The sequence below is a fragment of the Monodon monoceros genome, unplaced genomic scaffold, assembly GCF_005190385.1.
Source record: "Monodon monoceros isolate NGI ecotype Baffin Bay Population unplaced genomic scaffold, NGI_Narwhal_1 Super_Scaffold_1, whole genome shotgun sequence".
NCBI lineage: Eukaryota > Metazoa > Chordata > Mammalia > Artiodactyla > Monodontidae > Monodon > Monodon monoceros.
Genome location: NW_021703765.1, coordinates 38,527,748 through 38,548,958, shown reverse-complemented (window position 1 = coordinate 38,548,958; position 21,211 = coordinate 38,527,748). Strand labels below are relative to the sequence as shown.

Sequence of the window (21,211 nt, the reverse complement as noted above, 5' to 3'; positions counted from 1 at the left end):
GTTTCAGACATGTATTACTTTGTCATAAGGAAATTAAATTGTTAAAGGCAATACGACTAAATTAAAGAGCAAGTATTCTTTCATCAGAAATGTTGATCAGGAAAGTCACTCCTCTTTGGAGATTTCTTTGTAAGGTAGGATTTATTAAGGACCTTCCTGGCCACACATTAGATCACATCATGAATCCAAGTCTGATGTCATTAACCTAACAGGATTTTGTATAACGATCAAACTTTTTGCACTGAAACACTGAAATAGCCAGCCCACTCCAGGTGGTAGTATGAATATTCCCATCTTTTCTCAGTTGCCTGACTGAGTCTTTCTTGCTCTGTTCTCAATAGTATGCTCGAGAGCTCCACCCGGCTTGATGAAGAGCACCGGCTGATCGCCAGATACGCGGCAAGACTGGCAGCAGAGCCCACTCCGTCTGTAAGTACCCTGAACGAGCGGATGCCACGTTGATTGTTACCCTAATAGCTAACGCCACAACAGCAGAGCTGAGTAGTTGCTACTGTGCCGTCTGCAAGACCTAAAAACGACCTGGCCTTCCACTGCTTCCATTTTCACTTTCCAGCTATCATTCTGGTCTAGCATGAATCAGAGCTCGAGGTATTCCTGCTACAGTAGTGCTGAACCAGACCAATACCCAATTTCTCTGGATAATTCCTAATCGGTTAATATAAAGAACAAGCAATGATTCAAATCCACAGCTGGCTCAGATAAGTTTCTACTTTTATCAATATATCAAGAGATATATATCAAAAGTTGTTTCTACTTTTCTCAATATAGCAAGAAAGAGAAAATTATGTCGTAAAATCAAGAGAAAACTCTGCATCACATGTCAAAGTTCCCATATGCCAGCTATAGAAGACCATTTAGGATATAAAATATAGGACCTCACACTTCTTCATTAGCAACGCAAATCATTTCTTTGTTAAAAGAAACACTAATTAAAAATGATAGAAAAGCTTTATAAAAGCCAGACCTTTACCAAGTTTAAACCTTTCCCTATGGTTAGTTTTCTAGAAATGAAAACTCAGGCTGAGTTTCACCATGTCTTTGGGCTTAGGCAATGGTGTTATTTTTTAAACCGTGGCATTCTTTGGTAGAAAGATTAGTTGTAATTTTTTTAAATTTGCTTTAAAAGCAATAATGACTGACATTGAGGAATTTCTATAATGTACGGTAGAGCAAAGAAAGCAAGGCACAGGGAAGTCTACGTAATCTGACCCTGCTTTTACAAAACAATATCAAATAAGCCCTTGACTAAATACACATACACATAAATACATATATAAATATGGTATATGAGATATATATACATATATATTCTTATATAATCATATTCTTATATATATGTGATTATGTAAGAATGGAGAGGGACTTCCCTGGTGGCGCAGTGGTTAAGAATCCGCCTGCCAATGCAGGGGACACGGGTTCGAGCTCTGATCCGGGAAGATCCCACACGCCGCGGAGCAACTAAGCCCGTGCGCCACAACTACTGAGCCTGTGCTCTAGAGCCCACATGCCACAACTACTGAAGCCCACGTGCCTGGAGCCCATGCTCCACAACAAGAGAAGCCACCGCAATGAGAAGCCCATGCACTGCAATGAAGAGTAGCCTGCTTGCCTCAACTAGAGAAAGGCCAAGCGCAGCAATGATGACCCAACGCAGGCAAAAATAAATAAATAAATAACTTTATTAAAAAAAACAAAAGAATGGAGAAAGTTATGACTGCGTATACACCAGTTGTTAAAGCTGGTTGCAATCCATCAGTGTAAAATTACATATATGAATACAGAAATGCTAAAAGTATGTTGACCAAAAGAAGAAAAGAAAGTCATATTAACTATGACTTTAAAACTATACAATTTTTAATTATATATTACAGTGGTTAAACAGTAACTCTAGAGAAAGAGATACTTCAGCAGTGATATATTTTTTTAACCCCACCTTTACTGAAAGAATAGTTGCGATGGGAACAGCATGGCAAGAATGTACTAGTTCCCCAAAGATTTCAAGTCAGAAAGCTAAAAACCAATTTTTCCCATGTTTTGTATATTTGCCTGCCAAAGGATTCTATTCTGCTTTCCACTGCATAGATGTGCTCCAGATCCCTAAAAAAGCTGGTCCTTAGGAGAGGAATGGCCATTTAATTTTACGTTTTGCTTTTTTTGTTTTGATAGAAATAGTTTTTTCTTTCTTGTGCATATCTCACGACTCCTGTCTTTTCAAACACAGGTCGGTTCCCCTTCCCAGTACTAAATAGTATAAACCACATATTTTCCAGCAGCCAGCGCAGCAGAGGAGTGCCCCTGACATCTCCTTCACCATTGATGCAAATAAGCAACAAAGGCAGCTGATCGCAGAACTAGAAAACAAGAACAGGTAAGGTTTTTGGGACACTCCTGCTTCTTACTTTCTTTACAGCCTTTAAAGTATCGGTTGTTTTTGCAGCTTAGAAAGCTCTTCCTCAGGGTCTCTGCAGAGATGGCTCCTTCCCATCATTCAGATCTCAGCTCAAATGCCACCTCCTAAAAGATCACCTGTCTGATCTCTCCCACTACCTCCTATTCCAGGAACCACTCTCTGTTACATCCGTGTGTGTGTGTGTGTGTGTGTGTGTGTGTGTGTGTGTGTATGACATCTCTCTCTGAAAAAAAGTCGCATTTAAGTGTTTGTTTCCTTTTTATTGTCTGTCTTCCCTGACTGATATGGAAGTTCTTTGAGAACAGAGGCTGTGACAAATGGCCCCTGAGCTCCAGAACCATGCCTGGTACATTGTAACAGTGTAGAAACTCAGTCAATATATACTGAGTGAGAAAGTAATAAATATCTGAGTCAGATCTCAAACTCAATGCTGAGTAAGCCTCATATAAGAACGACTTGTACATTCTGTATTTCTTAGAACAACACCAAGCTGTCTTAGTACTTAATCTCATCTTTAAACACTGATGTCCCTTCTGAGATCAGACTGGTAAAGGAGGAGGTTTTGATCATTGTTGCATACCTGTAGAGTATGACCTGAAAATTTTGGGATAAATGGTCATGCTATTCTTTTTTTTTTTTTTTTTTTTTGTGGTACTCGGGCCTCTCACTGTTGCGGCCTCTCCCGTTGCGGAGCACAGGCTCCGGACGCGCAGGCTCAGCGGCCGTGGCTCACGGGCCCAGCCACTCCGCGGCATGTGGGACCCTCCCGGACCGGGGCACAAACCCACGTCCCCTGCATCGGCAGGCAGACTCTCAACCACTGCACCACCAGGGAAGCCCAGTCATGCTATTCTTTAAAATTCTATAGAAAAAAAAAAAATTAAAAGGAAGATACAAACTCACTTGGCACATTTTCATATTCTTAGAAAGAAAAAAAGACTAAAGTGAAAATTTACAAGCCCACAAATATCTTGGTTTCAATTTTAATCTACTCTCCCATCTCTCCAAAGCACTTTGTTTTCCCTTCCGATTCTCTGCTTCCACTCAGCATGGGGATAGCACACTTGAGGGGAAATCGGGACTTCCTTTAAGGAAATAACCCAGGGATATCTACCTCCATGTGGGATTCCAGAATCAGCAAGAAACCCCATGAATGTGCTGGCTGTACCACGCTACCACTCTTACTGCTTGTTTCTAGGGCATTTTGGGATTGCAATCTCTGAATACATGTTTTTAGGATGAGAGGGAATAAAGGAATGGAAATGAGAAGAGTTGGCAGAAAGAGAGCTTCATCCTTTCCCTGAGTTCTTTCCCCGCCCCGTGCCTGAAGAGCATCTAGTCCCTCCTGAACTCATCTCTCTAAGCCAACGGCCTCATGCCTTCCAAAGACCCCAGAACCACATCCCAGAAGCTTATCCAGGTCACAGTTCCTGCACCACGGAAATTCACCCAGGGATCCCATGGTCTCCAAAGTGACAGTTAACCCAATAATCAGATCTCTGGGCTTCAAGGAAGGATGGAATTCCTCACTTGACTCCATGACTACCCTAGGTAGTCATTTAGACATTTCAGAAATGATCTTTAGAAGATAATGCTTTCTTAGAGCCTCCTTAGAGGAGCCAGTTAGAGTTAGTATTAGGAGTAGCTGGACTCTTCAGATTACATTGCGGAAGTCACAGCCTGCCTAGGCTAGACCTGTCCAAGCAAGTACCAAAGACTGAAGGAGTCGAACACATATGGGCTTTGGGGCAAACCTGCCTAAGTTCAAATGAATGCTACCACCTACTTATTGAAATTGGGCACGACTTCTAACTGGTATGTGCTTGATTCCCTCATTCATAAAACAGATAATAGCAGTACCAATAGAACTATTGGTACTATACTAGTCTATATACAATAGAACTGTTATGAGGATTAAATAAGACTAAAGAAGACAGCACAGTCCCTGGGTGTAGTCTAAGCCTTCATGCTCCTTACCTATCTTACCTTTATTCTCATCTGATCAGAGCTGCTTCTCTCTCTTTCTTCCTTGGGCTAAATGGCTGTGTCATGGCTCTGTCCTGAGAACCAACAAGGAGAGCTAGTGGAAGTCACAGAATGTCAGGATGTTAGCCCTCAAGATCTTGGAAATCTCAGTTCACTGATTTTCAGGCTGGCCTCTCTGGGAGTTCAGGGGCCCTGTAGGGGTGTATGAAGAGGAAGAAGAGCTAGTAGCACAGGGCACCCCCCTTTCTTTAACCAGAGAAGTTCCTTCTTAACTGTGTGACATGTTGGGTTTCCATGGAAGATTTCTTTTAAAGAAAATTTTCCACTATAGAACACCAAGGGGGACAAAAAAACAAGTTGAAAACCACTGAATTATGGTCCAAGCTCCCACCATACCCATGAGAGGTGTAGTGACTCACTGGTAATTAGCTTCTTGATTCTGGCATGTTTGTGAAGCAGGAGGTTGTAAATCAGCCTCTCAGATGGAAAGCCACCCATCCCCCTTGCTCACCAAGTTCACCTTTCATTCTTGGTGCTTCGTTCTATCTTATGGGCTCTTCTGCATTTTGCTGGATGGGAGACTGACCCCTCCCCCAAGAACCTGTGACTTCTAACCTTGCTTAATAGCTTCTAACTCACTTAGGGATAATTTGTCTTACATCGGTCACCCATCCCTTATGGCTGGCCTAATGTTCACCTCAATGCAGGGCAGCCCAGGCCCCAACATCAATAATAGACTGACATGTCTCACCCCTGATAGGGGTCACGCCAATAGCACTCTTATGTCACAGACTCAATTACAGAGAATCCTTTTAAAAGCACTTTCCTTCACAAGGCTACCCTTATTCAGATACATTGTTAAGGCTGAAAATATTAAGGAAAAGAGAAAGAATTTTGCCTACCTGGGGGCTTCTCAGATAAATTCAGTGAGAAGAATTTCATTCCTAGTGAGAGAATGGGGTTATTTAGTTTTGCAAAATGAGCACCATTTACCCTTATTTTTTCCAAGCATCTCTTACTTGGTGTCAGACTGAGATCATAAATAAGAGGAAGATTCATTTTTGTCTCTTAAGCAGTGCGCTTTGCAAAGTTGAACACATTACCACAGCATTATATTACTGACTAGAGAGAGTGTTAGGTCCTGGGGAGAACACTCAGCTTGACATATTGCAATGACATATTGCAGAGTCTTCCTAGTTTGTATGTACTGGAGATGAAGGCAGTATCCCCTCACCCAGAGCACCCAACTGTTGCAGGAAGGGGCAACAATGTTCCAGGGCCGGAGAGTGGGCTCTTGTCTAACACTCAGAAATGAATTGTCCAAGGAGGAGACACATATTGACAAAGCAAAGCGTTTATTGGGAATGAACGGGCGCCCGGGGGCTGAGCAGCAGGGTAAGGGAACGCAGGAGATCTGCTCTGCCACGTGGCTCGCAGTCTCAGGTTTTATGGTAATGGGCTTAGTTTCCGGGATGTCTCTGGCCAATCATCTTGCTTGGCCCATATTTGGTCTGACTCAGGGTCCTTCCTGGTGGCGCGCGCATCTCTCATCCAAGATGGATTCCAGCACAAAGGATTCTGGGAGATTGGTCGTCTCCTCCCTGTCTTGGCCCCTCCCAAATTCTCCTGGTTAGTTTTTAGTGGGAGCACCATGTTCCTTATCGGAACCTCCTGTTGTGAGACAACTCAGGCAAGCAGTTATCAGTTATCATCGTACCTGGCCAAGGCGGGAGGTTTCAGTCAATGGTTCCCTAACCCAACTAGCTACAGCCAACACCTCGTAAACACAGTCAGGTAGTGAGGGTTGGTTCTGCTCCAACACATAGGATGACCCCTTCTTTCTTTGTTCTGGTGGCCCTGATCTACTCAGATGTTAGATCCTGGACATCCTGGAAGTTAACTGACCTGGGTTTCTTACCTTCCTCCTCTCTCCCAAGAGAAATCTTACAGGAGATCCAGAGGCTGCGGCTAGAGCATGAACAAGCTTCTCAGCCCACTCCAGAGAAGGCGCAGCAAAACCCCACTCTGCTGGCAGAGCTCCGCCTCCTCAGGTAAGAAAAGGAGCCCAAGGCATCTCAGGAAATACAGGTGTCTGAGATCATCAATAAAGTCTAACAGTGTCCACCAGAAAACGGTCCTCAGCCACCATAGCTGCTAACATCTGTTTGTTTTTTTTTAATAGCACACATCTAATTGCTGGAATTTGGAGGTTTGGGAAAGAGGCTGTTTATTTATTTATTTTTTTTCTTTGACACAGAGAAAAGGAAACAGTGTTCTTTAGATCCGAAACAAAATGTTTCACCGGAAAACAGAATTTTTTATAGTGCACTCTCTTTTTTTAATTAAAGTATAGTTGATGTACAATATTATATAAGTTACAGGTATACAACATAGTGATGCCCAATTTTTAAAAGTTATACCTCATTTATAGTTTTTATAAAATATTGGCTGTATTCTGTGTTGTACACTATATCCTTATAGCTTATTTTATACATAATAGTTTGTACCTGTTAATGTCCTACCCCTATATTGCCACTCCTCCCTTCCCTTTCCCCATTGGTAACCACTTGTTTGTTCTCTGTATCTGTCTTACTGGAAAAAATTTGAACTCAACTCTCTTTAGTTATTTGCACTATCAACAATAGGTTTATGATAAAAGTGATCAACAAAACAAACATGTAAACAACTAAAGAATCATCACAGTTTTTTAAATTTAAAAATTTACCTGTGACCCATAAATTATCTCTAAATCTTGGTCCCTAATAGCTTTGCATACAGATTTTCATACCTTCTTGTTCTACAAATGAATTTAAAGGCCTGGTGTTACCTAGTCTGTCATCATGAAATATTTGAGTTAGGAAGGACCTAAGAAGGTCTTTTGGTTCAAGCCCTGAATTTCAGGGCACTTCTCAGGGTCAGGCCGGTAGAGAGTAGTAAGACGTGGATGAGGACTGTGACCACGTGCAAAAGGAGAGTCACACCATGGGCTCCAATCAGACTTAACCACCATACCTTGAATATGGCACTTACCCAAACCTGTCTGTGTAATAAACAACACAGACATAAACTCAAAGACATTCCCTCATGAACATGTCATACGGATATTTCACAAGGCACTTGTAGTTAGCAAGTATAACATTCTTTCTATCTTTCATTTTGGATGCCAAGTATATTTCAGGTAAATCTAACTCTGAGGCATAATTTTTATAATAAGTACAGATGCCTCTTCTCAGAAACTCTTGTCAGAGTTAGAGTGCCACTTACTTCCTCCATACAAAGAGACTAAATTAAGCAGATTCTCTATGGCTATATTTGGATTTTATCAAGTCCCTATTGATTATAGTCATGGATGTTTCCGGGGGTTCCACTCTAACCCTGCCCTTTGGCCGTATTAACATCTGGGCACTCAGCACATCTGGCCGGGGGCAGGCCCTGCCTCTCAGCTGGGATCCAGTCTCCCCAGGTTTGTGCCCCTGGCTAGAGGGGCAAACCCACCAAAGGCCTGAGTTATGGAAAGGAGACCTATAGAACTTGCATCTTGGTGGAGGCTGCTTGATGTGAGGAGATCACGTCATACTTTGGAAGAACAAAATAATTTAATGGAAGGAACAGAAATTCTTCCTTTTCAACGTATGGGATTTCTGGTCCTACTTTCACAGAGATGTATTAGAAATTCTTGCACATTCTACTACCATCACCCAGAAGGGATGAAAATGAAAGGAAGGAAAAAGGGATGTTTTACATCCTCCTCCTCAAAGGCATGTGAAAGTAAAATCACTGCTTGAAAGCATCTTTTGCCAAATAGGATCATGTAGGCCCTCGAGACTTACAAGAAAGTTAAGTCTAGTGTACACAGAAATATAACCGAATAAACCAACTTAATAGAATAGTCATTCATCTACACCTCAGGGCACCCTGTCTCTGCCTGGAATGTTCTTTATAACTCTTCACTGGCCGTCCCATTCTCTAGTGGAAGGGTGGTGACTAGGAATTTTCATAAGCATTTTCACTGGTTCCCCCCAGTTAGCATTTGCTTTGGTTCCAAAGTATTTGGTTCCGTTAGGATGATACCATCTGGGAAGGCATCCTTATGTGCCTGGTTCACTGATGATGACTTTTCCAACTGATATTTCTTCCCTCCTTGATGTTGCTATCTTGGAACAGACCAATAATTTTAACCATCCTCTGGCCCTGACTCGTGGGCATTCCCATGACCCCAGCCTAGCTCAAAGCTACACTAAGGAGTCTGGTTCTGTGGGGAACTTCTAGACTTTCGGCCATCACTGTCAGCTGGTGGCCCACACATAAGGCTTGAGGCTTGAGACACCTAAATCCTAGCTGATTCACTTGCCTGCCTCCATATTCTCCACATTTCTTCTGCCTGGAAGAAGAAGTACACTCCCTTGAAGTGTATTTCTTTAGATGCTTATGAACCATTTATACTGTGCTAAGCACTTTTTAACAATTTGGGGATTTCAAAGATACCCTGACATCCCAGGTTAAGAAAACCTGCTGTGGGTGTTTTATCTTTTAGTCATTTCAGACTTTCAAAGAGTTCCAAAACAATGACTTCTCGCCAATTACTTTGGCCTTGAGTTCCCATTGAGGGGTGACCATGTGAAGCCGCCAAAGGGACTCCTTATTGTAGCTTTGACAGAGGTCTTCTCCACCTGTTACATCCTTTCTGGGCCTCTTACTGAGAAGCCAACAGGAGAAATGTATTTAGTAGGGGAATGGGGGCAGCAAGATCAGAGCTTTGCTTTTCATGAACGCATAGTTTATTTTTATCTTAAGGGCATCATGACCTTTCTAAATGATCATATTTCCCTTTTTACTTTAGCCACAAGAAAGTGGAAAGCCAGGTTTGCAACCGAGATCTGGCAACTGAATAGGATTATAGGATAGGCATTTCTGCGTGCTAATCTGACACTTTCTATGCACTAAGCTCTACATACACTGTTCCATACAGTAGCTGTAAAAAAAAAAATCCTGGGAGCTGGACATTACTATTATAGTCTTTTTATAGATAAAGAAACTGAGATCCACAGAAGTTAAATAACTTGCCCAGGATCCTGCACAATGAACATCACAGGTATATTCTATCTCTGTTCCTTGGGTCTTAATTATCTCCTGCCTGTACTATTATAATAAACACTTTCCTGATTCCCAGCCTCCGGTCCATCTACACTGCTATCACATTTATCATCCTCCATTTTATTGTTCATTTAGTTCATTCATCTTGAGGATATTGCTATCAATCCTACAACAGGAAGCCATTAGAGAATGAGTTACGTATCAGGTTAACACAGTGGATTAGATTGTCAAGTCAGATTCACATGATCTTACTCTAGTATTGAGCTTTACTCATAATTTCAAGAATACAGGCAATCAAGAGGCACAGATGAAGCAGAGAAAGGGCTGGAACATTCCATGTGGTTCCCTAGGTCTTTCCTTCCCATATTGGATGGAGTACCTGAGAGAAATTTTGCAAGGTGATCTAGTGAGGCTTCCCACTGCAGAACCATTAAAAGACAGCTAAAGAACTATGTTTGCAAAGACAATACCATGTTCTATAATGAAGAAAACATTAATGAAAACTGCAGAAGCAACTTGACACTACAAATCTTAAGAAAAACAAGTATAAATTTTCATATCTATCCCTTGCCTAAAAAATAAGCATCGTATTATACACATGGCATTCTTTTCAAAGTATATAAAATTATTCTTCGAGAAAACTTATTAATATAAAGAGACTTTTTTTTGTTTTTACCAATTAAAAATGGAATCATAATCTCTGATGCACGTCTGTGGTTTCCAGACTTGAATTTCATTAGACCAGCTTAATTTTTTTATTATTTTGGGGAAACAACATAAAGTTGAGTACTTTTTGTTTTACCATATAATGACATTTTTAAACTACCATCATCTGTTATTGCAAGTTTCATGAATGACAGTATATTTTTCAACTTTTTATTTTGAAAAAACTTTAAGCCTACAGAAGTGTTGTAAGAATATCACAATGAATTTCCTTCTACGCTTCACCTAGAGGTTGCAAACATTTTGCCACACCCTTCTGCATCTCCCTATATATGCTTATATATGTAAATTACATATGCATTTTTGATGAGCCATTTGAGAGTAAATTGCAGACATTATAACGCTTTATCCCTAAATACTTATGTATATATTTTCTAAGAAAAAAGAAGACATTCTCTTGGATAACCGTGGTATCATCATCAAATTCAGGAAAGTTAATATTGTTATTTATTATTATCTAATATACAGTTCATATTAAAATTTTGCCTATCGTTCCAACGCTGTCCTAAAGAAAGTAGGTTTTAATGCACACACAAAGCTAGAAATAATCTGACAGAATAAAAGGCATTCGTTCAGACGTGAATAGTTTTAGCTCTATGAAAATAAAATCACTACTTAGTCCTTGTTTTCTCATTTTTCCTTGGAACAGTGGAGGCTACACCACAGATGTGTTACCCACATTTGGTAACCACTGGTATAAACACAGAGAAGACATTATTAAATGATTTTTTAAAAATTATTATTATCATTATTAAATGATTTTTAAAAATGTAATTCGATCAAGTGCATGAAAGAGTAAATGTCATGTTTTGAAAGAGTACTACTGTAAGATAAATGTACAAGTAAGGTTTTTTCAATGTTGGTTAATTATAGGTTACTATAAGCTAACTTTTTCTGATAGTTTTTGGATGCTTCTCTTAATATTTCTTACCTGTAATATTAGAAGTTTGCTTCAGCCTTCTTCTCAAAGTGCTCTTATGATCAAAAGGCCAAAATTTATAGAACAGTATCTAGAAGAGAACTGGAAATAAATCAGAAACATTATCTACTCTTCTGCCAAGCCCTTCTGAGGATGTAGTTGGAACACCATGTGCAGACAAGGTCAAAGAAAAAACAGCTAATGGGTTTGTCATTGAAGAATATTTTCAAATTGGGCAAGACTTTCAAAATTAGAACGCTACAGACCAGGAAGACCAAAGACTAAAATAAGATAGAATTAAAGTCTATAAAATTATGATGTGCCTTGTCCTCGGGATTCAGAAAAGAGGCAATTGTAGAGAAAATCAAAGGAAGGATTGCTCTGGAATAAGCTTTAAATGGCAATAAAAGCCCAAAATATAAATATTTTCAAAAGAGTGATGTGTTTATGAGTTTTAAATTCATAATTCATTATAGAGAAGGCCTATATGAAAGCAAATTAAAAATGTCTCCTTTATATCCATAACCTGTCCTCCCACAAAATATCTTTTAATTGGATGAGTCATTGACCTAACTCAGTGTGACATTTTTATATTGTCAGTTTTTCATTTCAGAGTCCCTGCTATAGCTCCACTTAATATTGTGTCTGTGCCATTGAGATTAGGCATACTTAGTCATACATTAACACGTACATGGTTAAAGCATCCACACACTTTTTAAAATATAATTTCCAATATTTCAAAATCAGACAGGAGCCTTTGGGGCAAGGAAAAAATGTATATATTACTTTTTCACTAATGGTCATGAAATAATAGATTTGAAATAGATTTGGAAAATATACTTCAGAAATGTGAATCATTAATATTCGTGTCCTTCATTGTTTTCATTCTTGCTGACAGCTGATAGAAGTTCTGCAAAACAAACCAAAATTAAGCAAACACAAACCTTGTAGATTGTTAGAACAATTGTATGGGAACTCCTTTTATTCTGACCTCACTCTATGCAGCCAAACCGAAGCCAGAAGATTTATATCGACTATAAAAACTATACCACGAATATTTCTCCTCTGAAAGGCACCACATTGCATACTAAGAATTGAAGAGATGAAAAATGTACTTTTCTAAATCCGATTTCCACATACTAAGGTAATCAGTGTTTTCTGTGAGATTTACAAAAGGGTCCTTGGTTTTGGAGGATCTGAGGGATTGGCCTTTTTCAGTGACAATTTGGTTTTTGTTTATTATCTCAAGGGAACCCAATGGCACAGCACAGGGCCCGTGACATAATAAGCATTCAGAAAAGATTTCATTAAATAGTTAATTCAGGGTAGATGGGGGTAAATATCCAATAAGAGTTTAATTTTGTTTTAGTATGACTTTTAACAAATAAACATACACCCAAGCTATAATTGTTCATTCATTTGACATTTCCCTGCCTGGTAACCTATGTCAAAGACCCAGAGATGCCCTTTTTCTAGCGGTCCACAAGACTGGCAAATGTGATTAGCTCAGTGAATTGAATGCTGTTTCTGATGACAACTGCTTCTTTCTTAGACAGCGCAAGGATGAGCTGGAACAGAGAATGTCTGCTCTCCAGGAGAGCCGGAGAGAGCTAATGGTCCAGTTAGAAGGTCTCATGAAGCTACTAAAGGTAAGATGTTTCAAATAAATGTTTCCTAGACCTACAACTGTGGCATTTGTAAAAAAAATGTTTAATTAAAAAAATAAAAGAAATTTGCACATAATTTCTATATGTGAGTTCCTCCAAAATGTGGTTTCAAACTCAGTTTTAGTATCTCTTCTTAGGCACATCAAATGATAGCAGTCAATTATAGGGCTCGTTCTTATCCATTTCCTGGAACCAGACTACTGAGGACCTTCATGGCACAACTTATTTCCAGTTGGCTCATTTACAGTTCCTTTTGTCCTTGGAAGTAGTAAAACTGGATTTATTTAGAAATATTTTACATTTCATAGCCTTCAGAAATTCTGACTAATCGAAACAGAAGCTAATATCTAATTCAGAAAATGAAGATACAGCCATTAAATAATTTTGGTGATTATAGTTTTATTAAGAGGAGTAACTTTGTTAATTTCAGTAAATGTTGTCAAATCTGTGTGGCTTTAGCAGCAAGTCACATAACTTCTCTGGGTTTCAAATGCAAATTGTAAATGGGAATATCTCCTTAACTTTTCTTCAGGTAGAACATTTAATAAGATGATCTATAGAAGTCCTCTGCAGAGTGTTATAATAATAATTCTCATTGGGAAGTGGCATTCTTCCTTTCATAAATCTTATTCCCTTCTTCAGTATGCACTAAATTGCATTTCAACCCAAAAGCAGACTAATTATGGCCTCATGTCCATGATTGCCCCAGCAGAGGTTTCAGTGCTCTGTTGTCATCCTGCCTGATGTAAATAAGCATGAACCAGTATGGACTGGAACTGTGACATGCCAAAGGCAGGAACTAAAACTTCTGATAAAAGGACATAGGCAAAGTCTCTGGGACAACTCACTTGTGAGACAAGATGTCCTGCCTTTCAGTCCCTGGATCTCCCACATCCCTGACACCCCATCATTTATTGTTTCTGTATTGTTTTCTTTCTTTCCCTTCCTTTCCTTCCCTTTCCTTTTCTTACTTTTCTTTCTCTCCCCCTTCCTTCCTTTCTTTATTTGTTTTTTAATTAAAAAAAATTAAATAGTTAACAAATATTTGTTGGAACCTACTGTGTCCCAGGCACTGATGTAAGTGTAACACTTTTTTCTTTTGTTTTCTTTATTCTTTTATATTCCTTAGTCGACTTTTCCTGCCATCAGTGTCAGGAATGCTTTATCTTTACTAAACAAAATTTACTTTTCATTGTATTAGACATATAAAGTGCAGAATTCAGTTTTTGTTGTACTATCTATGTTAAGACAGGACTAGATAAATAATAACCTCTTGCTGTTTCTGCCCTATTATCTCATTTGATGATATAAAAAAGCTCTTTCTGGTTTTTGTTTTTCCAAATCTACCAAATGAAGTGGGCCCATCCCATCTTTCCCTTCACTGAATGACAGGAAACTGAAAACAGCCCCCTGGTTCTACTTCTGTAGCTTCTGTCACTGTAGCAATGGGATAGGAGTCTATTTACCACCAGCTATCTTGGCATCAACGTAGCCTAATTAAGCATAGTCTATGGTATCAGGATGTACCGATAGCAGGATAGAGAGAGAAATCATGTTGAAGGATGGTTGGATGCATGGAGGAAAGAGATGGGTCTGTAGTCTCAAATATCCAAATAGACTTGGAACTAAAGTCACCAGGAGAAGAGGCTTGACCTGCCATCAAAGCCACATTGCGGTTTCCCCCACCTTCATTCCTTCACACTGTGTACCTGCTCTTATTGGAACCCTGGGTAATCTAACTATTATTGATTCGATCTTTCTGTAGGAAGAAGAATTGAAGCAGGGAGTAAGTTATGTCCCCTACTGCAGGTCTTAACTAACAGTGGAGGGGCCTGCCGTCCTGCCGTTTTTCTCATTGCTTTCGCCTCTAATGTATGTTCATGCTTCAGTTTGGAAAGAGAAAAAAAAATTATACTAATTTGCTTCCTTTTCAATGTAGTGCTTGATTGGAGACATATAAAATTTAGCATTTTTTATAACTACTACTACCGTCAACATCAAAAGAAGAGCTATTATGTCCTTTAGAACAGGGAACACGCTTTAACCTGTTGGAAACTTTTTAGACCTCCAGGGGTCTAAGTTTCAAACCAGTCTCATGCTCTTCTTGGTTGTTGATCAGACCCTTCTCTTCATAGAAAGACACTCACCACAATCACTAACATTACACTAGGTAGAATCCACAGCATCAGAAGCTAACCTCAACATCCTCTCATGCTGTGAACATTCAGTTTAGTTTCCATTTTACTGAAAAGATGTGGAACTTCTTTTTGTAAAAACCAGCCAATTACATCTCCTTTCACTGCATAATGTTTAAGCCCTGCTCCCCACTGCTCACCGTTACGTGCTCAGTCTAATAAGAGAAAGACTGTACTCCGTAACTGTTCACTTCCCAAACCAGAATCCCTACCATTGGTTGACAGTCATCTCCAAAGAATAGGTAACTTTCAGCCTTTCTCGTACCACCAAGCACCTTTCTGCTGTAGGAGTTCACAAGGTGTTGCATACATCTTCCCTGGAAATAGGAGCCTTGTGACTGACTGTCTAACTGTAGCCTGAACTGAAGCCCCCTGTCTGGCCATGTAGCCAGTTGCAGAAGCCAGCAGAGGGAGCAGCGTACTCAAAATACAATAATAATAAAACAATGGCAAAATAAAAGCAGCTTTCATTTCAAGTGCATGTACCGAGCTGTGTATAACAATATATCCCACTTACTGGTCTTATCAAAAAGTTTTATGGTATTTCCATGGATCCATTAGAACCACAGCCTATCTGATTTCAACGTACCTTTTCATTCTTCTGTATTCTCTTTCCTATTACTCACTGTGCGTGTTTGTGTGTAACAAAAAATGTTTGCAAAATGCTGGACACATTTTTACCCTTCATTCCCAAGGTCTGTAAAAAAGGAAAGTGTAAAACAAATCTGTAATGTCAGACAATAAAGACAATGTATTACATTATTTGTATTTTGTGAAAAAAATTACTTCACTAAACTGAAGTCAAATTTTAATGAGAGACAGTCCCCCTGGGTAAAAGACACACACTTGCTGCTTGTATTATTGCCCATAAATGCATACATGGGCTATTGCTGTTGTACGTACAACACACTTAGATCATGGTAAAGAAAAATGCCATCTCATGGTGCTTCTCTGCAAACAGCCTCTTTTCTTTCCTGTCTCTTACTCAGTGTGTGCATAGAAAAAGGAAATAAGGCTCACATATAACCTTCCTTCTCCTAGTGGAGAGAGTAGGCAACCATCCTGCAGCCAGTCAGCCCTGCTTTAGCCATTTCCCTCGGGGACCCTCTCTCTACCATTTCCAAGGCAGCACATTCCTGAAAGGCTCAGTGGACCAGGAAGTTCATAAACAGATGAATGCATAGAGCCAAACCATGGCAGCGCCCATAAGAGCATTACTGCCTTCTTTCCCTCCAGCTCCTCCCCACTGGGCCCTCAACAGCTGCCACATCTTTGAAAGTCAGCCAGCAGTGGGTACTGCTGCCTAGGTACTTAAGGACCATTATTGGCAACACCCAGATGTCAGCAATGCGTTGTCTGGGTGGGGAGAGTGTTTGCGGGTCTTACTCATTTCTTTGCTTACATAGTCAAGCCTCTTTTCAAAAAGGACCCAAGGCAGCTTACAACTAGAGACATAAACAGTGACTTCATAAAATGGAAACAGAAAAATCGAAAACTGAAGAAGATGCAAATGTGCTAATCATAAGGGACGAGGGTGTCACTCTGAGCTTTCTAGCAGCGAGGCAAAAAAAAAGGAAAACATAATTGATGGTTTTATCAGAACAGAAATGCCAGCTCTCAAGGGACCAAAGTTTCTGTTGGCATAAAATATAAAATGAAGTTTTCACTCAGAGCTTTATAGAAGTAGTGAATAATAAAACAGACACACGCAGTAGATTTCGTGTGGCTGATTCTTATACTGACCTTCAGTGAAAATTAAAGACAGAACCCCATATGTCCCAATCCTGCAGAGGCAGTTCTACAAGGAAATAAACAAATGCCATCCAAATTTATAGACTTCTCATGGTATAACATGATCTAAGGAGAGAATTTAGAAGTTTTAGTCTGGCATCTGCTTCTAAATTCTGTTTTTATTTATGAGCCTTTCCCCTTTGGCGACATTCTCTTTGTAAAATCAGATTTAAGACACCACACACAACAAATTGTGCTTGATTTAATAACCTCTACTTGCTTTATCATAAGTCTGTGTGGTTCAATGTATTTTATTATACTGGTATATATAGTTCCTACTTATGCTGTTTCTTGTTAGAGGTAATGCATGAATTTATTCCCCTTGAGGAGAGAACATGAAATTTTTTCTTAAATGGTGCCTGTAATATAATATGATGATTATGGTATCATAAGCAATAAATTTTTTTTACAAACTTGAATCGAAATTATCCTACCCTCTTTCTTCTTTGTGTATTTGTAAAATTTATTGAAGGAACCATAGAAAGAACACTCATAAAAAGTTTAATAACAAAGGCGGCTGGGGTATAATAACAGTGACAGCATGTTCCAGAGTTTCTGGTATCCTTCCAGTGCCAAATACTATGACCTGGTCTAAAACCAAGTATCCTTTAGTTCAGAAGGTAGGGTCTCAATAATAATTTTCTAAGAAACATTACTGGAGCTAGACCTGAGTCATGGTGGTCCCAGCTCCTCACTTAGAACTATAAGATCTTGAATAAGTCAGTTAACTTCCTAGCAATTTATTTCAAACATACCGATAATACATGGCTCACAGGGTTGTTGTATAGATTTTAAAAGATAACAAATGTGGAACCACTTTGTGAAATACTATATGCAAGTCAGATATAAGCCTAAATGTATGTATATATGTATACATATACACAGGAGAATGTATAAACTTTTCTAATTTGGCCCACATTTTACACGCATGCACACATACACACACTCGCTTCTCTTCCTTACATTAACTTGTTAGTTAATTGTCTCAATCAAGGGAAGAAAGTCACACATCATTTCAAATTCCATTTCCTACTCCCATCCTCTTCTCTATTTACTACTGGATGGCCCAGTTAACTCGGGAAATCATAGTCATTCAGGTTCCTACTTCTTCCAAATATATTATGGAACATGAACAGGCCAGAAATGACAGATTTTAACAGTTTAGGTTCACCTTCCATTACTTCCCCTGCTCATCCTCTCTTATGGGTTTTCTATGGAGTAGTGAAGCGATCAAAAATGAGGGCAGGTGGGGATCATTCACATCATAAATAATCAACTGCAATATTAGGACTAACATCTGTGTTCAAAAGCATACCTTCCCAGCCTCTGTCTCTCCTTCTCTTTCTCTCTCTCTCTCATACTTCTTTTAAATTAGGAGTTGTTTAATTCTAGGAAAGTAAAAATTGCTTCCGTGCTTAAAAGCCTTAGAAAATGACGCTTTAGTTCACGATAAAGACTAAGCCCCTTTTATGACACTGGAGGCCCCCAAACCTGACTCCACCCCTTCTCAGCCTCATCCCACTCCACTCCCCACAGAGAACCTGCTGCATCAACCCCACTGGCCTTCCCATTGTGTCTTCAGTACCCCTCACAATCCCCACGCCTTGCCCTTGATACTCCAAGCCCTGGAATGCTCTTCTCTCCCCCACCCCAGTACTTGCTCTTTTCTGCCTGGAAATCTCTGCTCTAAGACCCAGGGTAAATGGTGCCGCCTGTCTGACCAATCAGAATTAGTCATCTCATCTGTATCCCCACAAGAAGCCCTATGATGATAGTCAGTCAGTGTGTTCTGGAAGAAAGGATGAAAAGAGGGTTGAATGTAGCTAAACAGGCTGCTACGTAAAACCAGGCCTGACTACACTGCATTCTCCCCCAAACCTGAGAGGCTGACTTTCGGGGGCGGGGTACCTGGGTGGGGGAGGGTCCATAGTACCACCTCCTCCTGTCTCATGGTCATCTGCTCTGCCATTTCTCCAGACAGTACTGGCTCCACAATTAGACATTAGGCACTTTCCTTGAAGCATCCCTCCTTTCTGGTGCTGAGTGGAAACCCAAATACTTCCTGGAAAAAAATCGGAAAATTTATGGATCTTGTCAGACTTTTTAAAAATTGATACAACAGCAGGTTGAGTGGACTCAGAGAATGGGGGGTAGAAATGAATTTTTCACTTATTCTCTAGGAAGAGAACAATTTTAAATGTGCCAAGTATGATGTATGTTTTCCTTCTTCCATAAATCACCCCTCTTCTCGGGAATTTGAGATCTATATATTGATCTGCATGGACCATTGTCGCTTAAGTCTTCGCTCCATTAATCACCGGATAATTTCCAGGAAAGGATGTTCACAGAGATTATTCATTCTAACTCTTCTAAAGTTATTAGCCGACAACCATGCTTCATGACCAGACCAGGGGCCACCATTCTATAGGGCCCACACCTGTGAAAATGAAACTCTGTGACATCTTCACTAATCTACCCCAAAGCCAAGAGGCAACTGCCATTCCCTAGTGGTCCTGCAAGAACAGCAGAAAGGAAGAACAGAGATGGTGTTCCCAGCAATGTCTACTATGCATCAAACTGGCCAGTGTCCTGACAAAGGGTGATGGGGCCCTGATCACCCAGGGAGCCAGGGTTCTACCCCCGAGTCTGCGTAAAGACTGGTCATGACTGGGGAGTTACAAATTGTAGGAAAGATGCAGTGAGTCTTTACTTCAGCGTAGAATCTTCCGCCTAAATTCTTCATATAATCAGACGGCTTGAAGTTGCACCAGTTGGAGATTCATTTAGTAGTTGGTGGCTATTAGCCATTCACACATTGGTGTAATTTAGACTCCATCAGTTGTTTTTCCCTTAACATGTAACCACAGTCCATTATTTTTCTCTTAACACAAGACCACTGATGGGAGTTTTGAAGACAGGAAACAGGCAGAAAGGTGTAGGAAAAGTTGCCTTTGGAGACAAGGTGTTACGCAAGAAGAGGTGGGGCCGGTGCGGTACCCAAAGGGGAGGGGGGAACCCCACAAGCACCCTATACTGCAGAGCCTGGTGGCACAGGTATGAGCAGGGCTGGTGTATACTACAGCCCCAGCACAGCCGTCAAATATTGAAAAGCAGGCCCACAGCCCCATATCTGAAATCACTGGGTCCAGAGATGCTCCGGAACTCAGAATCTTTGAGGTTTTAGAAATGCGATCCAGTGCAGACACCATATAAGTAGCCTCACATTAATTATGAAACAACATGTGTTGCCCATTGGATTTCACATTTGCAGATAAGAGACTGTGGACCTGTATTTCTGTACTGGCTGATAACCAGCCTGAAGGTTGCTTGCTCCACCCTGGGCACTGACCCAGTAACTAGAAGGTACTGCCTGGCCCAGCAGAAAGCCCTAGGCCACTGCTCCATCACCACTCCCTAGTGAGTCTGTGTCCTACGCCTTCTGAGTCTTCAGGTTGTTAGTGAAGGTATATTATGAAACATAGATGGAAATATGTGATGGTTGGTCACAGTGCCCACAATTCTGAGGAGCAGCTGTGGTGGCCTGGGGAAGCCCTGGCCTTGTAGCCTAAAGTCTGGGGATCCATTTTATCTCTGTCCTTCACTAGCTCAGAGACCTTGGGTAATTATCACCTCTGATCCTAGCTTGCTAACCTGAAAAATGAGAGTAATAATACCTCTGTATGGTTGTTGAGAGGATTAAGTGAAGTAGATGGGATTCAAATGCTTTCTAGTCTGCCAATTGCTATTCAGATATAAGCTACTATCATTCCTAGCACTGATTAGTGGGAGAATAAAACAAGACTAGGTATGTAAATGTGCTTTAGAGACTGTAAATTACATACAAAAATGGAGTTTTATCATTATTGTGAATCTCCTATCACAGAAGAGGATCTGGCTTCCAGGGTTGAGAAGGTAAGCCACCCTGTGTAGCCAAGAGGAGCCTTCTTCCTTCAACCCCTCTGTCCAAGTTCCCATCATCACCAGTCCCTCCTCCCAGCTGCACCTGGTTCCTTGGTAAAAAGATCAGATGAGAAAGGGCAAGGAGCTCTGCTGAGGAGCCTGTCTTGAAAAGGATGTGCAGGACGGGTTGCCAGGGAGAGGCACTTGATCTCAGGGTACCTAACCAACACCTGTCTCCTTTGAAGGATCCGTCACCAGCCATAGCCCATCCAGGTCCCCCCACTCCAGGGCAGGCAGACTTGATCTCAGGGTACCTAACCAACACCTGTCTCCTTTGAACGATCCGCCACCAGCCATAGCCCATCCAGGTCCCCCCACTCCAGGGCAGGCAGACCACCTGGGCTCAGGCCCCAGCTCGGACACTCTAGCTCCATCTCCTGGGCAATTCTTTTCACCTCTCTGAGCATTGTGGTCCATAACCGCACATTTAGCATAATGGGACCTA

The 21,211-nt window shown here is 40.6% G+C and overlaps 1 protein-coding gene across 12 annotated transcripts in view; it reads left to right on the top strand.

Annotated features, from left to right (window-relative positions):
• The window catches only part of DTNA (dystrobrevin alpha), a 391,329-nt gene that overhangs the window by 352,969 nt on the left and 17,149 nt on the right, over nt 1–21,211 (top strand). For 8 of the 12 annotated variants that reach the window (XM_029231333.1, XM_029231331.1, XM_029231335.1 and 5 more), the window contains 4 exons: nt 342–429; nt 2,292–2,389; nt 6,355–6,468; nt 12,706–12,802. In XM_029231333.1, the coding sequence (XP_029087166.1) occupies nt 342–429; nt 2,292–2,389; nt 6,355–6,468; nt 12,706–12,802 (397 nt within the window). Of the gene's footprint in view, nt 1–341; nt 430–2,291; nt 2,390–6,354; nt 6,469–12,705; nt 12,803–14,585; nt 15,440–21,211 lie in introns of those variants that run through there. The other 4 variants (XM_029231332.1, XM_029231336.1, XM_029231337.1 and 1 more) reach the window with 4 other exon arrangements.